This window comes from Heterostelium album (assembly GCF_000004825.1).
Source record: "Heterostelium album PN500 unplaced genomic scaffold PPL_scaffold1, whole genome shotgun sequence".
NCBI lineage: Eukaryota > Evosea > Eumycetozoa > Acytosteliales > Acytosteliaceae > Heterostelium > Heterostelium album.
The window spans coordinates 1,643,880-1,662,592 of record NW_008805063.1 but is presented as its reverse complement, the minus strand read 5'-3'; the positions used below and the strand labels follow the sequence as shown (position 1 = coordinate 1,662,592).

Sequence of the window (18,713 nt, the reverse complement as noted above, 5' to 3'; positions counted from 1 at the left end):
AACTTAATAAGGTATGTTTACAAATTAGAAAATAAAACAAAATTAAAAATTTAGGTTTCTATAGAAAGAATTATTCAAATAATATAATAATAATAATTGTTTACAATGAATAATAATATTAAAAAATAAATAGTCTGTGGAATGAAATCTTGAAATTTCAAATCAAAAAATAAAAGAAAAAAGTACAACCACTCCATCTTCACATTATAGTTTAGAATGGAATGTTTGTTGCAAATAACCACTACACACTCACTCACACACACTACCACCATATTTATATTTCAATTCAATTCCACACACCCACTTTTTTAGTAGATAGCGTGACACATAATAATTTTTGGTTTTTTTATTTCTTTATTACTTTCCTTGTTTTTGGTTTCCAACACCAAACCACCTATCTTCACCAACGAATACCACCACCACCACACTGACCGACTGTAAAGAAAAAACAAGAAGTATACACTGTTTCTTCTGTAAATCACTTTATACACTCTTTTTCTTTTACTTTCTTTAACCTTTGCTTCTTTTTTTTTTCCTTTCAAATTCAAAATTTAAAATAAAATAGAATTTATATATATATTGTATTAAAACATAATTATTTGTTTGTTGTATTTTTATTTTTTATTGAAATAATTATATTAAAATAAAAACGAATTTGTGTGTATCATTACTACAGTGTTTTGTCAGGCAGGCTAACTTAAGTTTAAACAAACAAACATTTATATTATTTATTTTCACAAATACATATATATTTGGATAAGTTAATTTTATAACCTTCAAACAACAACAACAAGACAATCCTGCATTATCATCATTTAGTATTTAAAAGATTTGATTTGTTTGGATTGATTTTTACACAAATCACTCTTCATTCACCAATCAGCCCTTCCATCCATCCATCTATATATTATATCTATCTATCTATTTCCCAAACATTCACACTTTGACTACGCCCTATTTTAATTTAAAGAAGAAACACGATAATATTATTAGTAGTAACCATATCAGTTTTATAAATTTTAAAATCCAATTTTTAATCTAATAGATTTCAAACCAATAACCATCTATATAATATAATATAATATAATTATAATTTAATAAATATTAATACCAATATATATATATATAATTTATTTATTCTCCATTGTTGTCTAATTTTAGTACCATCAAAATAAATAACAGTAAAAATAATAATAGATAATAAAAAATAATAAGAAATAATAAAAATAACAAAAATAAAAAGAATAATATAATCAAATTAACAATAACAAACGAACAAAAGGTAATTGAATCGTTTAATTATAACTCTCCTATCATACACTTTTTACTACCTACCAATCGTTTTTTTCATTCAATTATCAATTAATTTGTTAACAATACAATTGACACATATATATTTAAATCAAATTTATTAAATCTCTTAATTTCCAATATTATATCAATAATAATATCATCATCATTATACTACACTATTATATTTGAATTGAAGCAAAACAAAACTAGACTAAACTAAACTACTATATCGATATACCCGACTGTTCTATAATTTATGTTTATTATTATGATAATAATTCTTTAAAGAAACCATATTTTTATATTTATTTATAGTTAGTTAATTAAATTAAAGAATAAACTATAAATAAACATCTTTAATTTATTAACATCGAATCAGTCAATCAACATCGATATTGTTTGATTGTAAGCAACAAAATCTCTAACCATTGTGTTATTTGATTTAATTTAATCGAATCAAATAAATTCTTTCGTACTTAGGAAAGAGACGTCACAACCTTATAAATGGTTACACAGGTCTGATAGCCACCAAAATCAGAGACTCCAACAACATTACAACAAACAAACACACACTCACTCACTCACAACCTATTTAAATTTAGAGTCACACACTTTACAATTTTGTGTCAGAACAGAACAAAACAGAACTTAAAGACAGAGATCCAACTCACCGACAACACCTAATAACAACAAAAAACCAAAAAAAAAAACAACATCCAAAAAATATCATCTCCAAGTTTTATTTTTTTCTTTTTTGTTTAACAACCAACCACCTTCAACCTCACAACAATTCATATAAAAAGTACTACTTTTTTTAGTTTAGTTGTGTAAAGGTGATTTTGATCGAAATCAACCAACCAACCAACTATCATCATCATCATCAAGATCAACATAATAATATAAATTAAAATAAAAACAAAACAAAAAAAGATGGAAAGTCCGTCAGCAGATAAGCGAGAGGGTAACATTCCCTTTGAAGACCCAACATTAAATACGAGTAGTAATAGTAATAGTAGTCGTATTAGTAGTGACAGCAGCACCAGTAGTAGTTACGGAGCTACAACAACAACTACAACAACAACCAATTACAATAGCAGCAGCATTCAGAGTCAAAGTAACTTACTGCAACAACAATATAATCCAAATTTGAATCATTCTGTACAATCAAATAACTCTGACCGTATGTATAAAAAACAAAAAAAAACTTAAACCAAAAACCAAATCAAAAAAAACAAAAAAAAAATCATCGAACCATCTGGTAATCTTTTTTTTTTTTTTTTTTTTGAAACATTCCAAAACCATCATTTTTATCAGTTACACCATTTTTTGAAAATCAAAAAAAAAAAAAACCTCCTCATCTATTTTTTTTTTGAATTTTTTGAAATAATTTATAAATTTTATTTCAAAAAGAGAAAAAATTTTGCAAAAAACAAATCTCCTAACACATCTATTTTTTTTTTTCTATTTGCCATCACTGTTTAACAAACAAAAAAATTGTTTATTCTTTTCATTTTGATCAATCAATCAATCAATCAATCAATAATATTGTATTTTTATATATTTATTTATTTATTAACTTAACAACGACAACAACAAATATTTATAAAACCATTCATATTTTATAGAGTTTAATAAAGGTTGGATTTTAGATTCGCCAGAGGGACATACAAGTCCAACAATGGATAAAGATACAATTCCACTTCCCTCAGCGGACGTTGTGGGTGGTTCGTCGTCTAGCATGGGTGGCAGTCAACATGGTAGTTCGGGAACACTCGGCAGAAATTCATCGGTGTCGATCTCCGGAGGCTCACCGCCAGGCGGTCGTCAGGGTATGCCCAAGAAGTCGTCGTCACTGCGTCCATCGAAGCCAAAGAAATCGGCCAAGCCACTAAAGAAACACAAGAAGAAGAAGTACGTTGGAGAAGCTAGAAATATATATATCAACGATGCGGCTCGAAACGTCACCTCCAAGTTTACAGATAACAAGATTAAAACAACGAAATACTCGATTATATCATTCATTCCAAAGAATCTCTACGAACAATTCAGAAGAGCAGCAAACTTTTATTTCCTCATCATCGCCATCGTACAGGTCATTCCATTCGGTCTTTCACCAATCAATCCATATACAACTATTGCACCCTTAATCTTTGTACTTGCAGTTACAGCAGTTAAAGAAGGTGTAGAAGATATGGTAAGTAAACATTATTAAATAGATAATATAAAACATTAATATATATTAACAAAACAATAACTATTACTTTTATATAATTATAGAAACGTAGACAATCAGATAATAAAATTAATAATTTACCAGCAAAGGTATTAAAAGGACAGGCATTTGGAGAGGAAGCATGGAGAAAAGTTTCGGTTGGAGATATAGTTAAAGTGAATAAGGGTGAAAGATTCCCAGCGGATATGGTTCTGTTGAATTCATCGGAGCAACATGGTATTTGTTATATTGAAACATCGAATCTCGACGGTGAGACCAATCTGAAGCAGCGTCAAGCACTTCCACAAACCTATGAATTTCTCAGAAACGAAGAGGATCTGTCAATGTTTAAGGGTTTCGTAGAGTGTGAACATCCAAACAATGTTATCTATACATTCCGTGGTTCAATTGCACTTGGTAACAGTCCAACCGATATTAAATACCCATTGACCAACCAACAAACACTTCTCAGAGGTTGTGTACTTAGAAATACCGATTGGATCTACGGTGTCGTTGTCTACTCTGGCGAGGATACAAAGATCATGCAAAACTCTACAGATGCACCATCGAAGCGTTCCACACTCGAGAAACTAGTGAATCGTGCTCTCATCAACTTGTTCTCCATTATGTTTATTGTTTGTGTCATCTCGACGGTGGTCAGTGTCGTACAGACCAGTAACAACAAAGACACTTGGTATTTAGCATTCGATTCTAGCTCTGTTCGTGACTCTGCAAAGAACTTCCTCTCGTTTATGATTACGTTTGCCGTTATGATTCCCATTTCACTGTATGTCTCGTTGGAGTTGGTAAAAGTAGCACAGGCAGTCTATATTTCATGGGATTTAGATATGTACCATCCGGAATCAGACACACCAGCTCGTTCACGTACCTCCAATCTCAGTGAGGAACTCGGTCAGATCGAGTACATCTTCTCCGATAAGACCGGTACTCTAACAAGAAATCAGATGGACTTTATCAGATGTTCAGTCGGTAAGATGGTCTACGGTAGTGCTATCGATCCATCAAAGGATCGTGTCGAGTTCCAAAAGATCAGTCAATCCGCCAACGAAGGTATTCCAGGTGCCGATCCCAACTTTGGTTTCAGAGATCGTCGTATTCTAGATCATCTCGACGAAGCCAGTGAACAGTCAGAGATTATCAATCAATTCCTTACACTGTTGGCCGTCTGTCACACAGTTATTGCCGATCGTCCCAACAAGGATGACTCTGTCATCGAGTACGAAGCATCATCGCCCGACGAAGCTGCATTGGTTACGGCCGCCAAGAACATAGGTTACGCATTCTACAGTCGTGAACCAACAGTTATCACAATCAACGCTCGTGGAAAGCTGGAACGTTTCGAATTCCTAAATATCCTAGAGTTCAACAGTGATCGTAAGCGTATGTCAATTATTGTTCGTGATCCACAAGGTCGTATTATCATCTATACAAAGGGTGCCGATTCAACCGTTCTACCATTGTTGAGAAAGGACCAAGATGAACTTCATGCAATCACTTTGGAATTCCTACAAGACTTTGCAGCGGATGGTCTTCGTACACTCTGCCTGGCATATGCCGTTATACCAGAAGAGGAATACCATGCTTGGAACGAACAATACAAAGAGGCAGCGGTCTCAATTCAAGATCACGATGAAAAGATGGATCGTGTTGCCGAGTTGATAGAGAGAAATCTAACACTTCTCGGTTCAACTGCTATCGAAGACAAGCTTCAAGTTGGTGTTCCACAAGCCATTGCCAGTCTTGCCAAAGCCAACATCAAGATTTGGGTACTCACCGGTGACAAACAAGAAACAGCGATCAACATTGGTTTCTCATGTCAATTACTAACATCCGATATGAAGATTATCATTCTCAATGGTAAGACACAAGAGGATGTACACGAGCAGATTCGTGGTGCAATGGATGCCTACTTCTCTGATAACATTCAAGACTTCCCTCACAATGGTTTCGCGCTGGTCGTCGAAGGTAGTTGTCTTAACTACGCGCTCGAAGGTGTTCTCAGAGATCCGTTCCTCACTCTTGCCAGTAACTGTAAGGCAGTTATTTGTTGTCGTACCACTCCACTCCAAAAGGCACAGGTTGTAAAGTTGGTTCGTGACACATTGCGTGCAGTCACACTTGCCATTGGTGACGGTGCCAACGACGTCAGTATGATCCAAGCTGCACACATCGGTGTCGGTATCTCTGGTAACGAAGGTATGCAAGCTGTGATGGCATCGGATTACTCGATTGCGCAATTCCGTTTCCTCTACAAACTGGTTGTCGTACATGGTCGTTGGAACTACAAGCGTAACAGTCGTCTGATGCTCTACTGTTTCTACAAGAACATGGTGTTCGCCATGACACAGTTCTGGTTTGGTATATTCAATCTTTACTCGGTGCAAACTCTATTCGATTCACTGTCTATCGCTGTTTTCAACGTTATCTTTACTGGTCTTCCAATTATTATATATGCAATCTTTGATCAGGATGTCGGTGCCGCCAGCTCCATGAAATATCCACAGCTCTACAAATCCGGTCAGAAAGATTCAGAGTTCAATCTAAAGATTCTCTGGATGTGGTTATGTGAGGCATTGGTTCACTCTGTAGTTATTTTCTTCTCGGTTTACGCTATATTTGCCAAGGGTGCTGTTCTATTCTCAAATGGTCAGACTCTGGACTTCTGGTGCATGGGTCAATTCGTTTTCATTCTCGTCGTAATCACTGTCAACTTGAAGCTGGCACTTGAAACCCGCTACTGGACATGGCTCACACATTTCTCTATTTGGGGAAGTATTCTTATTTGGTTCCTGTGGCAAGCGATTCTCGCAAGCATCAGAGCTGCCGGTTCTCCAGCGTCTGGTGAAGTCTATCAGATCGCCTACCATACATTTGCAACTGCCGACTTTTGGTTGTGTCTCCTCTGCATACCTGTTATCTGTCTACTGTTGGACAGTTTGTACAAAATCCTACAAAGAGATATCAGACCCTATCCATTCCAAATCGTACAAGAGATTGAGAAGTTCCGTGGCAAACCAGATCCAATGGTGTTTGTCGAGAAGGGTCTCGGTCCAAACCCACAAGGTGCAATCGAAGAATTCAAAGTTACCGATCTCAGCTCTAGTGGTAAGAAGAAGAAATCAAGAATTCCTTTCTTCACATGGATCAAATCGAATAAAGTATCAAAGAAGAATACTGGATATGCATTCTCTCATCCTGGTGAGAACTTAGGAAGTGATGGAAACGCTCAACACTTGTAGTATACTTAAAAATAATAATAATAATAATCTTAACTTTTTCTATACAACAAAAAAAACAAACAGAAAAAGCTTTAATTAAAACGAACTTTAAAATAAAATATATATATTTAACTTTAATTTATAAACAAATCTAATCTAAATGATTTTAATAAATATACTTTTATTTAAAAAAGAAATTGGAAATTGGGATTATTTATAAATAATTAACTAAGGAGTCGAGGTAGTAAAGCAGCATAGTTAGCCATATACATTAATTGATTGATTAATTGATTGATTTGTATTGGTTAATCTACAGGAAACGATCCTTTGTCAAACCTAAAAACTCTAAAGCATTGTCACCTAATAATTTATTCTTTGTATCTTCACTGAAATCTTTAACTGATTGAATAAGTTCTCCAGGTACTAATTCACCAACTTGAAAATGAAAAATGATTGTTAATATCAAACTTATTAAATTTATCTACACTGCTATGCTTAATAATATTATACTTACGTGGGAATGGATAATCAGTACCTAAACAAACTTTGGTTTCACCCATTAATTTAACTAAAAACTTTAATGCTTCTTCATCATGTACCAACGAATCAACCCAGAATTTACCAATATAATCTCTTGGGTTAATTGGATTATCAACTGCACATCTGTAAAATAAAAAAAATAATAAAACAAAGTTAGCTTATAACTAATTGATTGATTAAAAGTGGAAAGTATTGTAACTATTATAATTCACACTTACAAATCTGGTCTGGCATTGAAACCATGTTCGATTCTACCGATTGTGAATGGGAATGATCCACCACCATGTGCAAAACAAACTTTGAGTTTCGGAAGTTTCTCAAAGATACCACTGAAAATCATTGAACACATCGCTAGACAGGTCTCTGCTGGCATACCGACAAGCCACGGTAACCAGTACTTTGGCATACGATCACGACCAATCATCTCCCATGGATGAATGAAAATGGCTGCACCCAACTTCTCGGCTTCCTCAAAGAGCGGGAAAAACTTTGGATCGTCGAGATTGGTACCGTTGATGTTTGTACCGATCTGAACACCCGACAGACCCAACTCAAGCTTGCACCGTCTCAACTCTTGGATCGATGCGTCGATGTCTTGCATTGGCAGAGTGCCAAGACCGACGAAACGCTTTGGATTCTCGCTAACCACTTGAGCGATGTGATCGTTGAGATATTGCGCGAGATCGAGAGCGTCGGCAGCCTTTGCCCAGTATGAGAACATCACCGGTACAGTAGAGAGTACCTGGATGTCACAGGCATCACGATCGGCTTCCTTGATTCTAACCTCTGGGTCCCAACAATTGGAATCGATCTCTCTAAAGAACTTTCCATCGATAACCATCTTTGCTTTACACGAACAATGATGATCTAAAGAAACCCAACCACCATATCCATACTTTTGCTTTAAATCTGGCCAATTCTTTGGTAAGATATGTGTATGTAAATCTATCTTCAAAGGTCTATCGACAACTTGTTCCGACGATGTCGGAATCGAAGCATTTGTAGTGGTTGTTGATGTTGTAGTTGTAGATGTCATTATTTAAAATCTAAACTTTAAAAACTAACTAATTTAACTAATTAACTAATTTAACTAATTAACAAATTAACAATATGATTATTATTATTAGATCGTAATATCGTTGTTGTTTGTTTGTGTTATTATGTTGGGAAATTTCATTAAAAAATTGTGTTTTTTCCATTTCATTTGCATAATACTACAAAAAAAAAAAATTAAAAAAAATGAAAATGTGAAACAAAATTTGAAAAATAAAAATAAAATAAATTAAAATAAATTTCTCAAATTTGGTTTTTTTTCAAGTGTGTGTGGTGAATGACTGACTCGGTTGCTGCGCTCGCCTATATCAGCCAGTTGAAATGATCGTATCCTTTATCCGCTGTTTGATCTTGTATGTAATAAATCTATCTTTATTTGTAATAGAAATGATGTATCCTATTAGATTCTAACATGTTATCAACAATCCACCTCTACTACCTACACAAATGTTTAGATTTCAACTTTAAATCGAAAGAACTTCTAACACAAGCACAAGATGTCAGGAGGAGGAAACAAGAGAAAGACTACCTTCATTGAGAAGGCCACCAAGCTTTTCACCACTTACGATAGAATGATCATCGCCCAAGCCGATTTCGTCGGTTCCAACCAATTGCAAAAGATCCGTATTGCTCTCCGTGGTAAGGGTGGTGTTCTTATGGGTAAGAAGACTATGATCCGTAAGGTCGTCCGTGACTTGTTGGAAACCAAGCCAGAGTTGGAAGCTTTGCTCCCACACTTGAAGTCCAACACTGCCATCATTTTCGCCAAGGACAATTTGACTGAAATCAAGTCAATCGTCAAGGGTCAACGTGTTGGTGCACCAGCCAAGGTTGGTGTCTTCGCTCCAGTCGACGTCATCGTTCCAGCCGGTCCAACCGGTTTGGAGCCAACCCAAACTTCTTTCCTTCAAGATCTCAAGATTGCCACCAAGATCAACAAGGGTCAAATCGATATTGAAAAGGAAGTCCATTTGATCAAGGTCGGTCAAAAGGTCGGTGCCTCCGAAGCTACCCTTCTTCAAAAGTTGAACATCAAGCCATTCACCTATGGTTTGGAGATGAAGATCGTCTACGATCAAGGTGCATGCTATTCACCATCCATCACTGAAGAAGACTTGATCGCCAAGTTCAAGACTGGTGTTGCCAACATTGCTGCCATCTCTTTGGAGATCGGTTACCCAACCGTTGCTTCCATCCCACACAGCTTGTTGAACGCCTACAAGAATCTCTTGGCCATCTCCTTGGAGACCGAGTACTCTTTCCCAGCCGCCGACAAGTTCAAAGCTGCCCTCTCTGCCGCCCCAGTTGCCTCAGCTGCCCCAGTTGCTGCCGCCTCAACCGCCGCTGCTCCAGCTGCTGCCAAGAAGGAAGAGCCAGAGGAAGCCTCCGACGAAGATATGGGTATGGGTCTCTTCGATTAAGCATAGTCAAACATGCGAATCAATTAGAAAGAGAATTTTTAAATAAATTTGATCACTATCTGTGTTTATAAAACAATCCTTTTATATTATGCATGCACTTTTCATTATTGTTTATCTTACTTTCTTATACATATAACTAGTTCGATTGATTAAACAAACAAACAAAGGTTTAAATTTAACAAATTCATTAAAGTTATAAATATATATATTTTATTTATTTTATCATTAAATTTAATATTATTATCGCCTATTATTATTATCATTTTTTTTTATAATTAATACATTAATTTACAAATGTCATATGCAATTTCTTGAATGATGTCAAGCTATCTAATTGAGTTGTGAATGGTAAGTCGGTGTTGTTGAGTGCTTTCATAATTTCAGGGTCTTGCAAACTAGAATGTCTAATGCTGTTGGTTGTCACTGGCGAGCTTGTTGTCTGTGGGATGGTTACTGAACCAATGAGTGTTGGTTTAACTTCCTTTCTGACCTTGATCGATGCAATATCTGTGAATCTACCGAATTGATGTTGACTTTGAATGGTACCTGGCACAGAGGTCATAGAGGAATGCACGAAATGATTAAACTTGTTCTCCAACTGTTTCAATTGTAGTCGTTTCTGAATCATTTGTCTTCTACCATTATCGGCCAACACACTACCCTCAGCGGCGGTAATGGCAGATTTACTTGCGGTAATATCCAAAACCTTTGGAGTAACCATTGACTCTACCAATTCACCAATAGCACAATCCAATTCCTTATTGAAATCGATAATCTCATTGAATCTTGGTTTGTTACTGACAACTGTTGACTTGTTGCTGGCGACTGACAACTCTGCGGCAGCAGCATCATTATTGTTATTATTGTTGCTGTTATCAAGTTGAATATTATTAACATTGAATAACTTGAATGGTTGATTCAGTTCTTGTAGTTGTTGCATTGATTTCTGTGATTTCAAACGAGTGTTCTCCGATCTAAGATGCTTGATTGCCTTGCGGAACGATGCTGTGTCGATGTTGTCGACGCGTTGCTCGAGTGCCGGTGTCGCTGTTGACTTCTTTGTCTGCTCACGCTCCAACGCAACATAACGTGTTTGCAGCGATTTGTAATCTTGTTCCAACACGGATTTATCCTTTTGCAATCTATTGATAGCCTGTCGGTAGGTGTTTTCATTCTCGCTACGCGATTGCTGTTCTTTGGCCAACGACTCGGTCAAGTCTGTCTCATTCTTCAACAACGTCTTGATACGTTTGTTCAGCGCTTCTTCCTTTCTCTTCTCCTCGAGGAGTTCGGCATCTCTTGTCTTTATCATCTTGAGATTCTCGAGTAACTCATGCTCTTTGTTGCTAATGTTGTCTCTTAGAGTGCCGGCTTCACCGAGCGAGAGTTTCAGTTGTTGCGCACGAGTCACCCATGGGTGAGCGGCTGCCAAGAACTCGGATTTCTCGTGGTCCGAGAGTTCCAAGTCACCGGCCAAGATTGTCTCTACTACATCCTTCATTTGCGACGACATTCTAGCGAATACCTGTTCGAGCGCGGAAAGACTGCTGTCGAGTTGGTCGTCGTCGTCCATACCGGAGTCGGCTGCAGCCGACTTGGCGGAAGCGGCGAGCATCTCTGCCTTGGTGTCGATTCCAGCTACCAACGAGTCAAAGTATGCGGAATCATCGCGAACTCTTGGAGCACCCTCGACTAACAATACGAGCAATCCATTGCAAGTGGATTCAGAGCTGGTTAGGACATCGCGGACAATCGATGATTGACGGAGGAGTGGTTGGAGCATGAGATTCTTGACGACCTTACGACACATTGACAGTGCTTTGCTCAGAGTTTGCTGTGGGAAGTAGTATTTACGACCGGCGTGTGTTGCCATCGTACAGACATTCAAGTCGTTCAACATGATCTGCTTGATGTTGTACTGGATGTTGAGAATCAAGTTGAGAAGGATCGACCACTCGGACTTGTAGATCGAGTTACCAAATACGTTGGCGAGAATAGCGTCGATCTTGGCAGTCATCTTCTCGAGGTCGGCACTGGCATAGCTCGAGCCATACTGCTCCTGTTTGATGAGGTTGAGGAGTTGGTCGAGCACACGCTCCTGGTATTCCATGTCACGAGCGGAACGACCGGCACGCAACCACTGCTCCACTGGACAACGTTGGAGTGTCTCAATCAACCAGTTGGCAGAGATCGACAAGTGATCGAGAATATGAATGATTTGAAGCGAGTGACTTACATCGTCGGCAGTCAAAGTTGTCTCACCTTCCTTCTCCATTCCAATCTCTTCGACCTTGTAGGTTCTATTCAGATATCTCTGTGCCAACTGACACTTCAAAACGATACGCTTGAGAAGCAGCAACATCTTGATGGAATCATTGTCGGCAGAGAACGATTGCTCCGGAAGGAATTCACTGACATAGCTCAAATGGAGTTCCGCTTCCTTCGAACGATACTTCTCGAGTTGATGGTCAATCTCCATTGCCGTTGCTTTGGTTACCTGGTTCTGAAGTTGGATGTTCTTACTGAGCAGCTCCTGTTGCACCATTGCCCAGAGTGAGTTTTGCTCGGCGTGTTTCTCCTCGGCACGACGCATCTCCTCGATCTTGGACTGCAACTTGGAAACCAACGAACGGAACTGAGTGATAGTGGAATCGTTCTCTTGCAGCTTCAATCGCAGGTTGGCAAGCTGACCGTTCAAGTTGAGATTCTCGATTTCGTGTTGGTGAATGTCGGAGCGCAGTGCTTTCTCGACCGCCGCTTGGTTCTCCTCGAGTTCCGCCGACAGGTCACGCATATCCTCGAGATCGGCAACCATCGTTGTCAACTCCTCGACCTTCTCACTCAGTTCCATGTTCTTCTCGGACAAGTCAGTGACCAACGATTCACTGGTGGAAGCATCTTCCAACGCTTCACGTAGCTCTTCATTCTCTGACTTCTTGGCGGCGACTTCAGTCTCCAGCTTCGACACCTTATCCAAGAGTTGAGCGACTTGCTTGGTCGACGACTCCAACTCCTTTGTTTTCTTGGAGAATTCGTGCTTCTCGTTGACAGCGACATCACGTAGCTTCACGAGTGTCTCCTTGAGCTTCTCGTTTTGTGCACGAAGAACCGCTGCACTCTCACCGCTGTCGTCGTTACCGGCAGACTCTGCAGCTTGTTCACGTTCGAGTTGCTCTGCTTCCACAGTGGATTTCAACAGCTCCATCTCCTCCTTCAACATCTCCAACTCTGTCTCTGCAACCTCTGCCTTCTCCTCTGCAAACTCCTTATCCAACGTCAACATCTCGATATTCTCATTCAAAGAATTGATTTGATCCAACAAATCTTGTTTCTCTTTCTCCCATTCATTCTTTTCCTTTGATAAGTGTTTTTCAATTGATTCCTAAAACAAAGCAATCATCAATTAATAATCTACATCTACATCTACTAAATATCAATATCATATATTTAAACAAACCAAACTTACATCTAATTTCTGTTGTGATTTCGCTGCATGCTCACTTTCTTTTTCTTTTTCTTTGATTGATTTCTCAAGTTGTTGAATCTGTCTCTCTAAATCCTTGATAACCTTATCTTTAGATGATGTAACTTCTTTAACACTAACTTGTAAATCAGCAATTTGTGCTAATAATTATAAATAGATTATTATTATTATTAGTAAAATATTTATATATATGATAGTTTAAATATAATAATAATAATGATTATAGTTATTATTACCTTGTGCTTTTGTTTTATATTCAGTCAATTCATTGATTGCAGTAAGCATCTTTTCTAGATTTTCATTCATTTGCATTGTTGGCTGTGCCTTCTTTGCCATGATTTCTTTGATGACAACATCCTCTTCATCATCTTCCTCTTCCTCATCGTCATCTTCACCTGCAACCACTTTAGATTTTCTATCGATAGTTGGTGATGTAACTGCTGGAACACTAGTACTAGTTGTTGAAGTGGTAGTAGTGGTTGTTGTATCAACTTCTGCAGTTGTTGCAGTTGTAGCTGGTACTCTTGGTGATTCATTTACTGATGATATATCTACATCTGTTACTTCTGGTGCTGCTACAGGTTCTGGTTCTGGTGATGTAGTTGTTTGTGTTGGTGGAGCTGCTGAGGTAGTAGTAGTAGTAGTTGCTGCTGCTGGTGAAGTTGTAGAACTAGTAGTTGATTTTGTAGTTGTTGTACTAGATGATGAAGATGGTTTCAAAGATAATCTAGATGGTGCTGATAACTTTGAAGTTGTTGGTGTTGTAGTCGATGGTGTAGCAGTTGTCGATGGTTTCTTCAAACCTGATTCCGACGGTCTTCTCAATCCACTTCCACTTGTTGTTGTTACAGGTGCAGGAGTAGGTGTAGGTGTGGGAGTAGTTACTGCAGGAGTAGGTGTAGCTTCTTCTGTTGCCGCTGCTGTTGTAGTTGTAGTTGGTGTTGAAGTAGCAGTTTCATCTACAGATTTCTTAAGAGTGCTAGATGGTTTAGAAATACCAGATGTTGTAGTGGTTGAAGCGGATGGAGTTGATGTTGTTGCAGCGGATGGTTTGGCAGCGGAAGTAGGTGTAATAGATGGACGCTTTCCAAGTGAACTTGGTGGTCTTATTCCAGTGGAAGATGGCGGTCTAATTCCAGAGGATGCAGGTGCTCTTAGTCCTGAAGATGGTGCAGCTGTTGTTGTTGTTGTTGTAGATGGTGAAGGTGGTGGTGGCATTAGCTTAGAGTCGTCAACTTCCACTGCTGATGTTGTGGCTGTAGCAGGTGCAACACTGTTTGGTGACGGCACTACAACATTGATCTTTACAAAGATACCATGTGGTGCTTTACAATCAAAGTATTTGACACCTTGCACTGAACCATCGTTCTTTCCAACGGGTTGATCCAACTCGATACCGACCCAACGACCACTGTTGAACTTGGTCATACCGACATAACGAACGGTACCTTCACCAAACTCTGGTTTACCAGAGATCGTCACTCGAGTGCCAACTTGTATGGCTTTACCCTCTTCCATATTATTAAAGTATTAGCTAATATATATATTCAAAACCTATCTAGAAATATCTTTTTTTGTACAATTACAATCTTATAAATAAACTTTAATTAATGATAAGGTAAGTGAAAGCAAACAATTTAAATAAAAATGAAAAAACTATTTTTGATTGAATTTGGTGATCATCATTTAAAAGATCTATTTAATAATATTATAAATTATGATATTCAAAAGAGAGGAAATTGAAATGGTTAACTTTGGAACCTTTGAAACAATTAATTCATTTGATTAAAAAATAGAAAACAATTTTATAAAATTTAACTCTCAAAAATAGAATATTTTTTTCACATTTCATCATCGGCTCCATAGTTGAATGGTACAATACTACCTTTGGGTGGTAGTGGTCTGGGTTCGATTCCCGGTGGAGCCCCAATACTTTAGAAAATATCCTACCCGCCTGCGGTAAGGGGTAAAAAAAAAAAAAAAAAAATAAAAAATAAAAAAAAAAATCAAAATCGCTCTGGAAACTAGTCGACCAGAGCACCTGATGCCAGTAAAACCAGTCCAAGACTCTTTGGCCAAGTTGGTCCATTAGTAAGCCTTAGAGGACTTGGGTCGTGGGATCGATCCCGGGTTTTTACAAAAATTTTCCCGACTTGAAAGGAGCGCGCCACGTACTAATCTAGTATCTTAAATACTATCTTGGACCCCATGAAGTTGACACCGACAGTAACTAGCAGGCTTATCACAGGTGAACACCGAGTGGTTTACACACGTACCCGCTTAGAATTCTAAGTGGCTTAATTACTCCGTCTGCCAAACCAAACCAAATCAATGGGAACATCATCCTTACTCAAAATGATGGCCATCTCAGCCGGCCTGTGGCTGAACTGCTCAAATAATAAATAAACACGAACTGTAGGGTAATATCAAGCTCTACACCTTGGCTATCAGTAATGGTAGTACAAGGATAATTTAAAAAAAAAAAAAAAAAAAAAAAAAAAAAAAACCACCAGCAAGGGTGGTGATATTGAGAAATGAGCGTTCGTCACTGTTTAAAAATCTGGACATGGAATGTTAAAGGTGCTGCGCTTACCACCTCTTCAGCTGATCTCAAGTCACACCTAGACCGTTTCGCTGATGACTTTATAGTTATTACTGAGCTCAACATCTGCACACACTAGAAAGTCTTGCTTCCGTAAACTCACTTGTAGATACCGGTTTGTCAGCTGACAATCCCTCTTTCAGCTTACAAACCGGTACCAATCACCCGCTCCCCATTTCCCTCTCTCCAAAACGGTTGGATCGTATCTACGTCGCATTCACAATGCTAGGTAGTAACTCCGCTGTCGCCACCTATTTCCATAATAAGAGTGATCACTGCCCAATCTCTGTCGACATTAATCTCTCAAGTAAGTTTCAAGTAAGTAAGTGTTGGATATTAAACCTTGCTACTCTCGGTTTACCTTGTGTCACGCAATACATCATCAATATGTTCTCTATTGCTTTCTTACCATTCAGCAACAGATTGAACTAAAGTATTATAATGACATTCAACACCGTATCCCAAGAGAAGATGTTCAAGACTTTGCAAACATCGTACAGCTCGTAGCAAATGAAATATATCATATCAAGTCGTCCATTGATGACACTCCTATCTCTCTTCTCCCCCTGAGTTTAAAGAAGGAGTTGTTCAAACTCTCTTTAAAAAAGGTGATCCCAATGACATCGCTAATAGGCGTCAAATATCACTGTTGAATGTTGATTATAATCTACTGAGTAAAATCATCAACAACAAGCTCACCATAGTATTGGATGAGATTATCAATAAATTTCAAACATATATACCACAAGTACTGTAACTATAGACTTCGTAATTGGAGCACTCGTGCATCAAATTCGACGGTCCTATTTGTACTACTGTCCACTTCACCACCTTACTGCTGCTATCGTACATTCGTTATGGCAGGCGCTGTCCTGTAAAATGTTTGGTGATGGTACCCAATACAAGCTGGAAAATACCGTCAAGAGAGCAGTCACCCATTACACTAATTTGATCTATGCTAATTACCACAAGCTTAACTTCACAATCGCTAATTCTATCTCCCAAGGAGCCACTGTCGATTGCTTTGCAATAACGCGTAAATTTAAATTTGATTGGAATTAAATCCTTCCAACTACGTGCCTCCACTATATACTGTTGTTCATCAACACTCAACTATTGTTAGATCTATTCTATCCTAATAATACTCAACTTATTAATTATAAACAATAATAATAATAATAATAATAGTAATAATATTTTATTGGCTATTTCTCACGACCGGTGTGAGAATGTATATAATATAAAACACGAACTAGCATGTTAATATCAATACTGATCATGAGTCAACAAATCTTTTTTTGCAGATGAAAAAAAAAAAAAAAAAAAAAGTTTACTATTTATAATTATTATATTTTTATATCAACTATTTAAATGAGTACTCTATTCGAATTCTATAAAAAGAATCTAAAGCTTCGAGATCTGATACAGTGCTCATGATAAAGAGTTCATATAGTTTTTCTAAGATCTTATTACTAACGTAATTTGATTTAAGAAAGAATAAACGTACTTGAATGCCCATGAAGGTCGCATTGTTGCCAAGCTTTAGATTCTTTTTATCGAATTAAAATAGAGTACTCATTTTACTAATTAATTACTCTTATTGTTATTGTTATTTAAATGTATATAAATATATATTATAGAATACAAAGGAATATTATTTAACGGAAGGATTGACAGTGCACGTCTCAATGATCTACACGTTTACTGTAGTGAGAACCTTTCGATAAATAAACCTATAGAAAGATTGTGCCTATTTCCCTTCTTTCAACTTTCTAAAAGTATCAGCAATAACAACATCAGACAGTTCCAAATCAATTAAAGAGGATGAATTCAAGAAAATATACAAATGAATCATTCTCTTTTTTCACATGTCCCTCTCAGCTGTACCCACCAAAGACAATACAACTAAACTATACAAAGCATCTACATGGGTACTCTACGAGAAAGATGTCAACATCACTGATGCCGACTACTAAGATGAAGAATCTGGTTATACTTCAACTTTAATCAAATACGTCGAACCTGTACAAAGAACTTCTTCTACAACAACAACAACAACAACAACAACAACAACAACAACAACTTCAATCGAGAAGAAGAGAAATAAGAAGAAGAACGACATTGCAATAGTTAGACAAGGAGAAGGTAAAGATTCAGAAGATACAAATCAAAACAAGAGAACTCAGGCTCAAGCAGGTAATACGCGTGGTTCTACAAAAATCAATGGAAGACATAGCCTCTTTAATTTCATCTACTTCACCACACATCACCCTACTTACAGAAACTAATCACGTCACAGCCACCTCACTCAATTCATTTTTCAACAAAAATAATAATAATAAATATTAGCTACCTCAAACGGTCAAGGAACTGGAGTTGCAATCATCTCTCACTCCAAACATATCAATCTATACCCTCTTTCATCGATCCTAATGGAAGATTCATTCTGTGTACTATAAGAATATACAACAATAGCTTCAACCTCCTCCACGTGTATGCTCCAGCAAGCAAGCCAGAACAAAGATTTGAAATTTGCATTTAATCTTAATAAATCAAAAATGCAGCACTACTCATAGTCTAAGTAGAATGAAAATAGTTGTGTACAATAATATTAATAATTATCAAAATTTAACAAATAACAAATATGTAATATATCTTTAAAGTTGTAACGTTTTAATGTGATCAAAAAAAAAAACAAAAAAAAAGTTGGGAAAGTTCAATTTAACTTTCAAGGAATAATTTTTTTAAAATTTAATTCAATTTAATAAACCATTTTTAGATTTATTACTATTATTTAATTTAGTTAGTTGTTTCTCTATTAGCACAATGAGAAAAATAATGATTTAATTTATTAGTTTATTGTTATTTA

General features: G+C 37.0%; 6 protein-coding genes and 1 non-coding gene across 7 annotated transcripts; 5 read left to right on the top strand and 2 right to left on the bottom strand.

Moving 5' to 3' along the window:
• Nucleotides 1-2,223: 2,223 nt before the first annotated feature.
• Nucleotides 2,224-6,765, top strand: PPL_00709 (P-type ATPase; the record flags this gene model as incomplete). The annotated part of the gene is made up of 3 exons (XM_020571729.1): nucleotides 2,224-2,473; nucleotides 2,919-3,487; nucleotides 3,571-6,765. 3 exons carry the CDS (start codon nucleotides 2,224-2,226, stop codon nucleotides 6,763-6,765), a joined length of 4,014 nt encoding a protein of 1,337 aa, XP_020438252.1.
• A 135-nt stretch (nucleotides 6,766-6,900) lies between these two features.
• On the bottom strand, nucleotides 6,901-8,320 carry acmsd (amidohydrolase family protein; the record flags this gene model as incomplete). The annotated part of the gene is made up of 4 exons (XM_020571728.1): nucleotides 6,901-6,922; nucleotides 7,059-7,179; nucleotides 7,259-7,407; nucleotides 7,503-8,320. 4 exons carry the CDS (start codon nucleotides 8,318-8,320, stop codon nucleotides 6,901-6,903), a joined length of 1,110 nt encoding a protein of 369 aa, XP_020438251.1.
• A 514-nt stretch (nucleotides 8,321-8,834) lies between these two features.
• On the top strand, nucleotides 8,835-9,758 carry rplP0 (uL10 family ribosomal protein; the record flags this gene model as incomplete). Its single annotated transcript, XM_020571727.1, has 1 exon — nucleotides 8,835-9,758. The coding sequence occupies one exon, from the start codon at nucleotides 8,835-8,837 to the stop codon at nucleotides 9,756-9,758; it is 924 nt and encodes a 307-aa protein (XP_020438250.1).
• A 283-nt stretch (nucleotides 9,759-10,041) lies between these two features.
• Nucleotides 10,042-14,760, bottom strand: dynA (dynactin 150 kDa subunit; the record flags this gene model as incomplete). The annotated part of the gene is made up of 3 exons (XM_020571726.1): nucleotides 10,042-13,140; nucleotides 13,225-13,382; nucleotides 13,479-14,760. The coding sequence occupies 3 exons, from the start codon at nucleotides 14,758-14,760 to the stop codon at nucleotides 10,042-10,044; spliced, it is 4,539 nt and encodes a 1,512-aa protein (XP_020438249.1).
• A 338-nt stretch (nucleotides 14,761-15,098) lies between these two features.
• PPL_00705 lies at nucleotides 15,099-15,169 on the top strand. The gene has a single exon. It is a non-coding gene; the product is annotated as a tRNA-Pro (tRNA).
• A 607-nt stretch (nucleotides 15,170-15,776) lies between these two features.
• Nucleotides 15,777-16,497, top strand: PPL_00704 (uncharacterized protein; the record flags this gene model as incomplete). Its single annotated transcript, XM_020571725.1, has 4 exons — nucleotides 15,777-15,856; nucleotides 15,903-15,959; nucleotides 15,988-16,162; nucleotides 16,261-16,497. 4 exons carry the CDS (start codon nucleotides 15,777-15,779, stop codon nucleotides 16,495-16,497), a joined length of 549 nt encoding a protein of 182 aa, XP_020438248.1.
• A 226-nt stretch (nucleotides 16,498-16,723) lies between these two features.
• PPL_00703 (uncharacterized protein) lies at nucleotides 16,724-18,303 on the top strand (the record flags this gene model as incomplete). Its single annotated transcript, XM_020571724.1, has 3 exons — nucleotides 16,724-16,880; nucleotides 17,828-18,040; nucleotides 18,194-18,303. 3 exons carry the CDS (start codon nucleotides 16,724-16,726, stop codon nucleotides 18,301-18,303), a joined length of 480 nt encoding a protein of 159 aa, XP_020438247.1.
• Nucleotides 18,304-18,713: the final 410 nt, after the last annotated feature.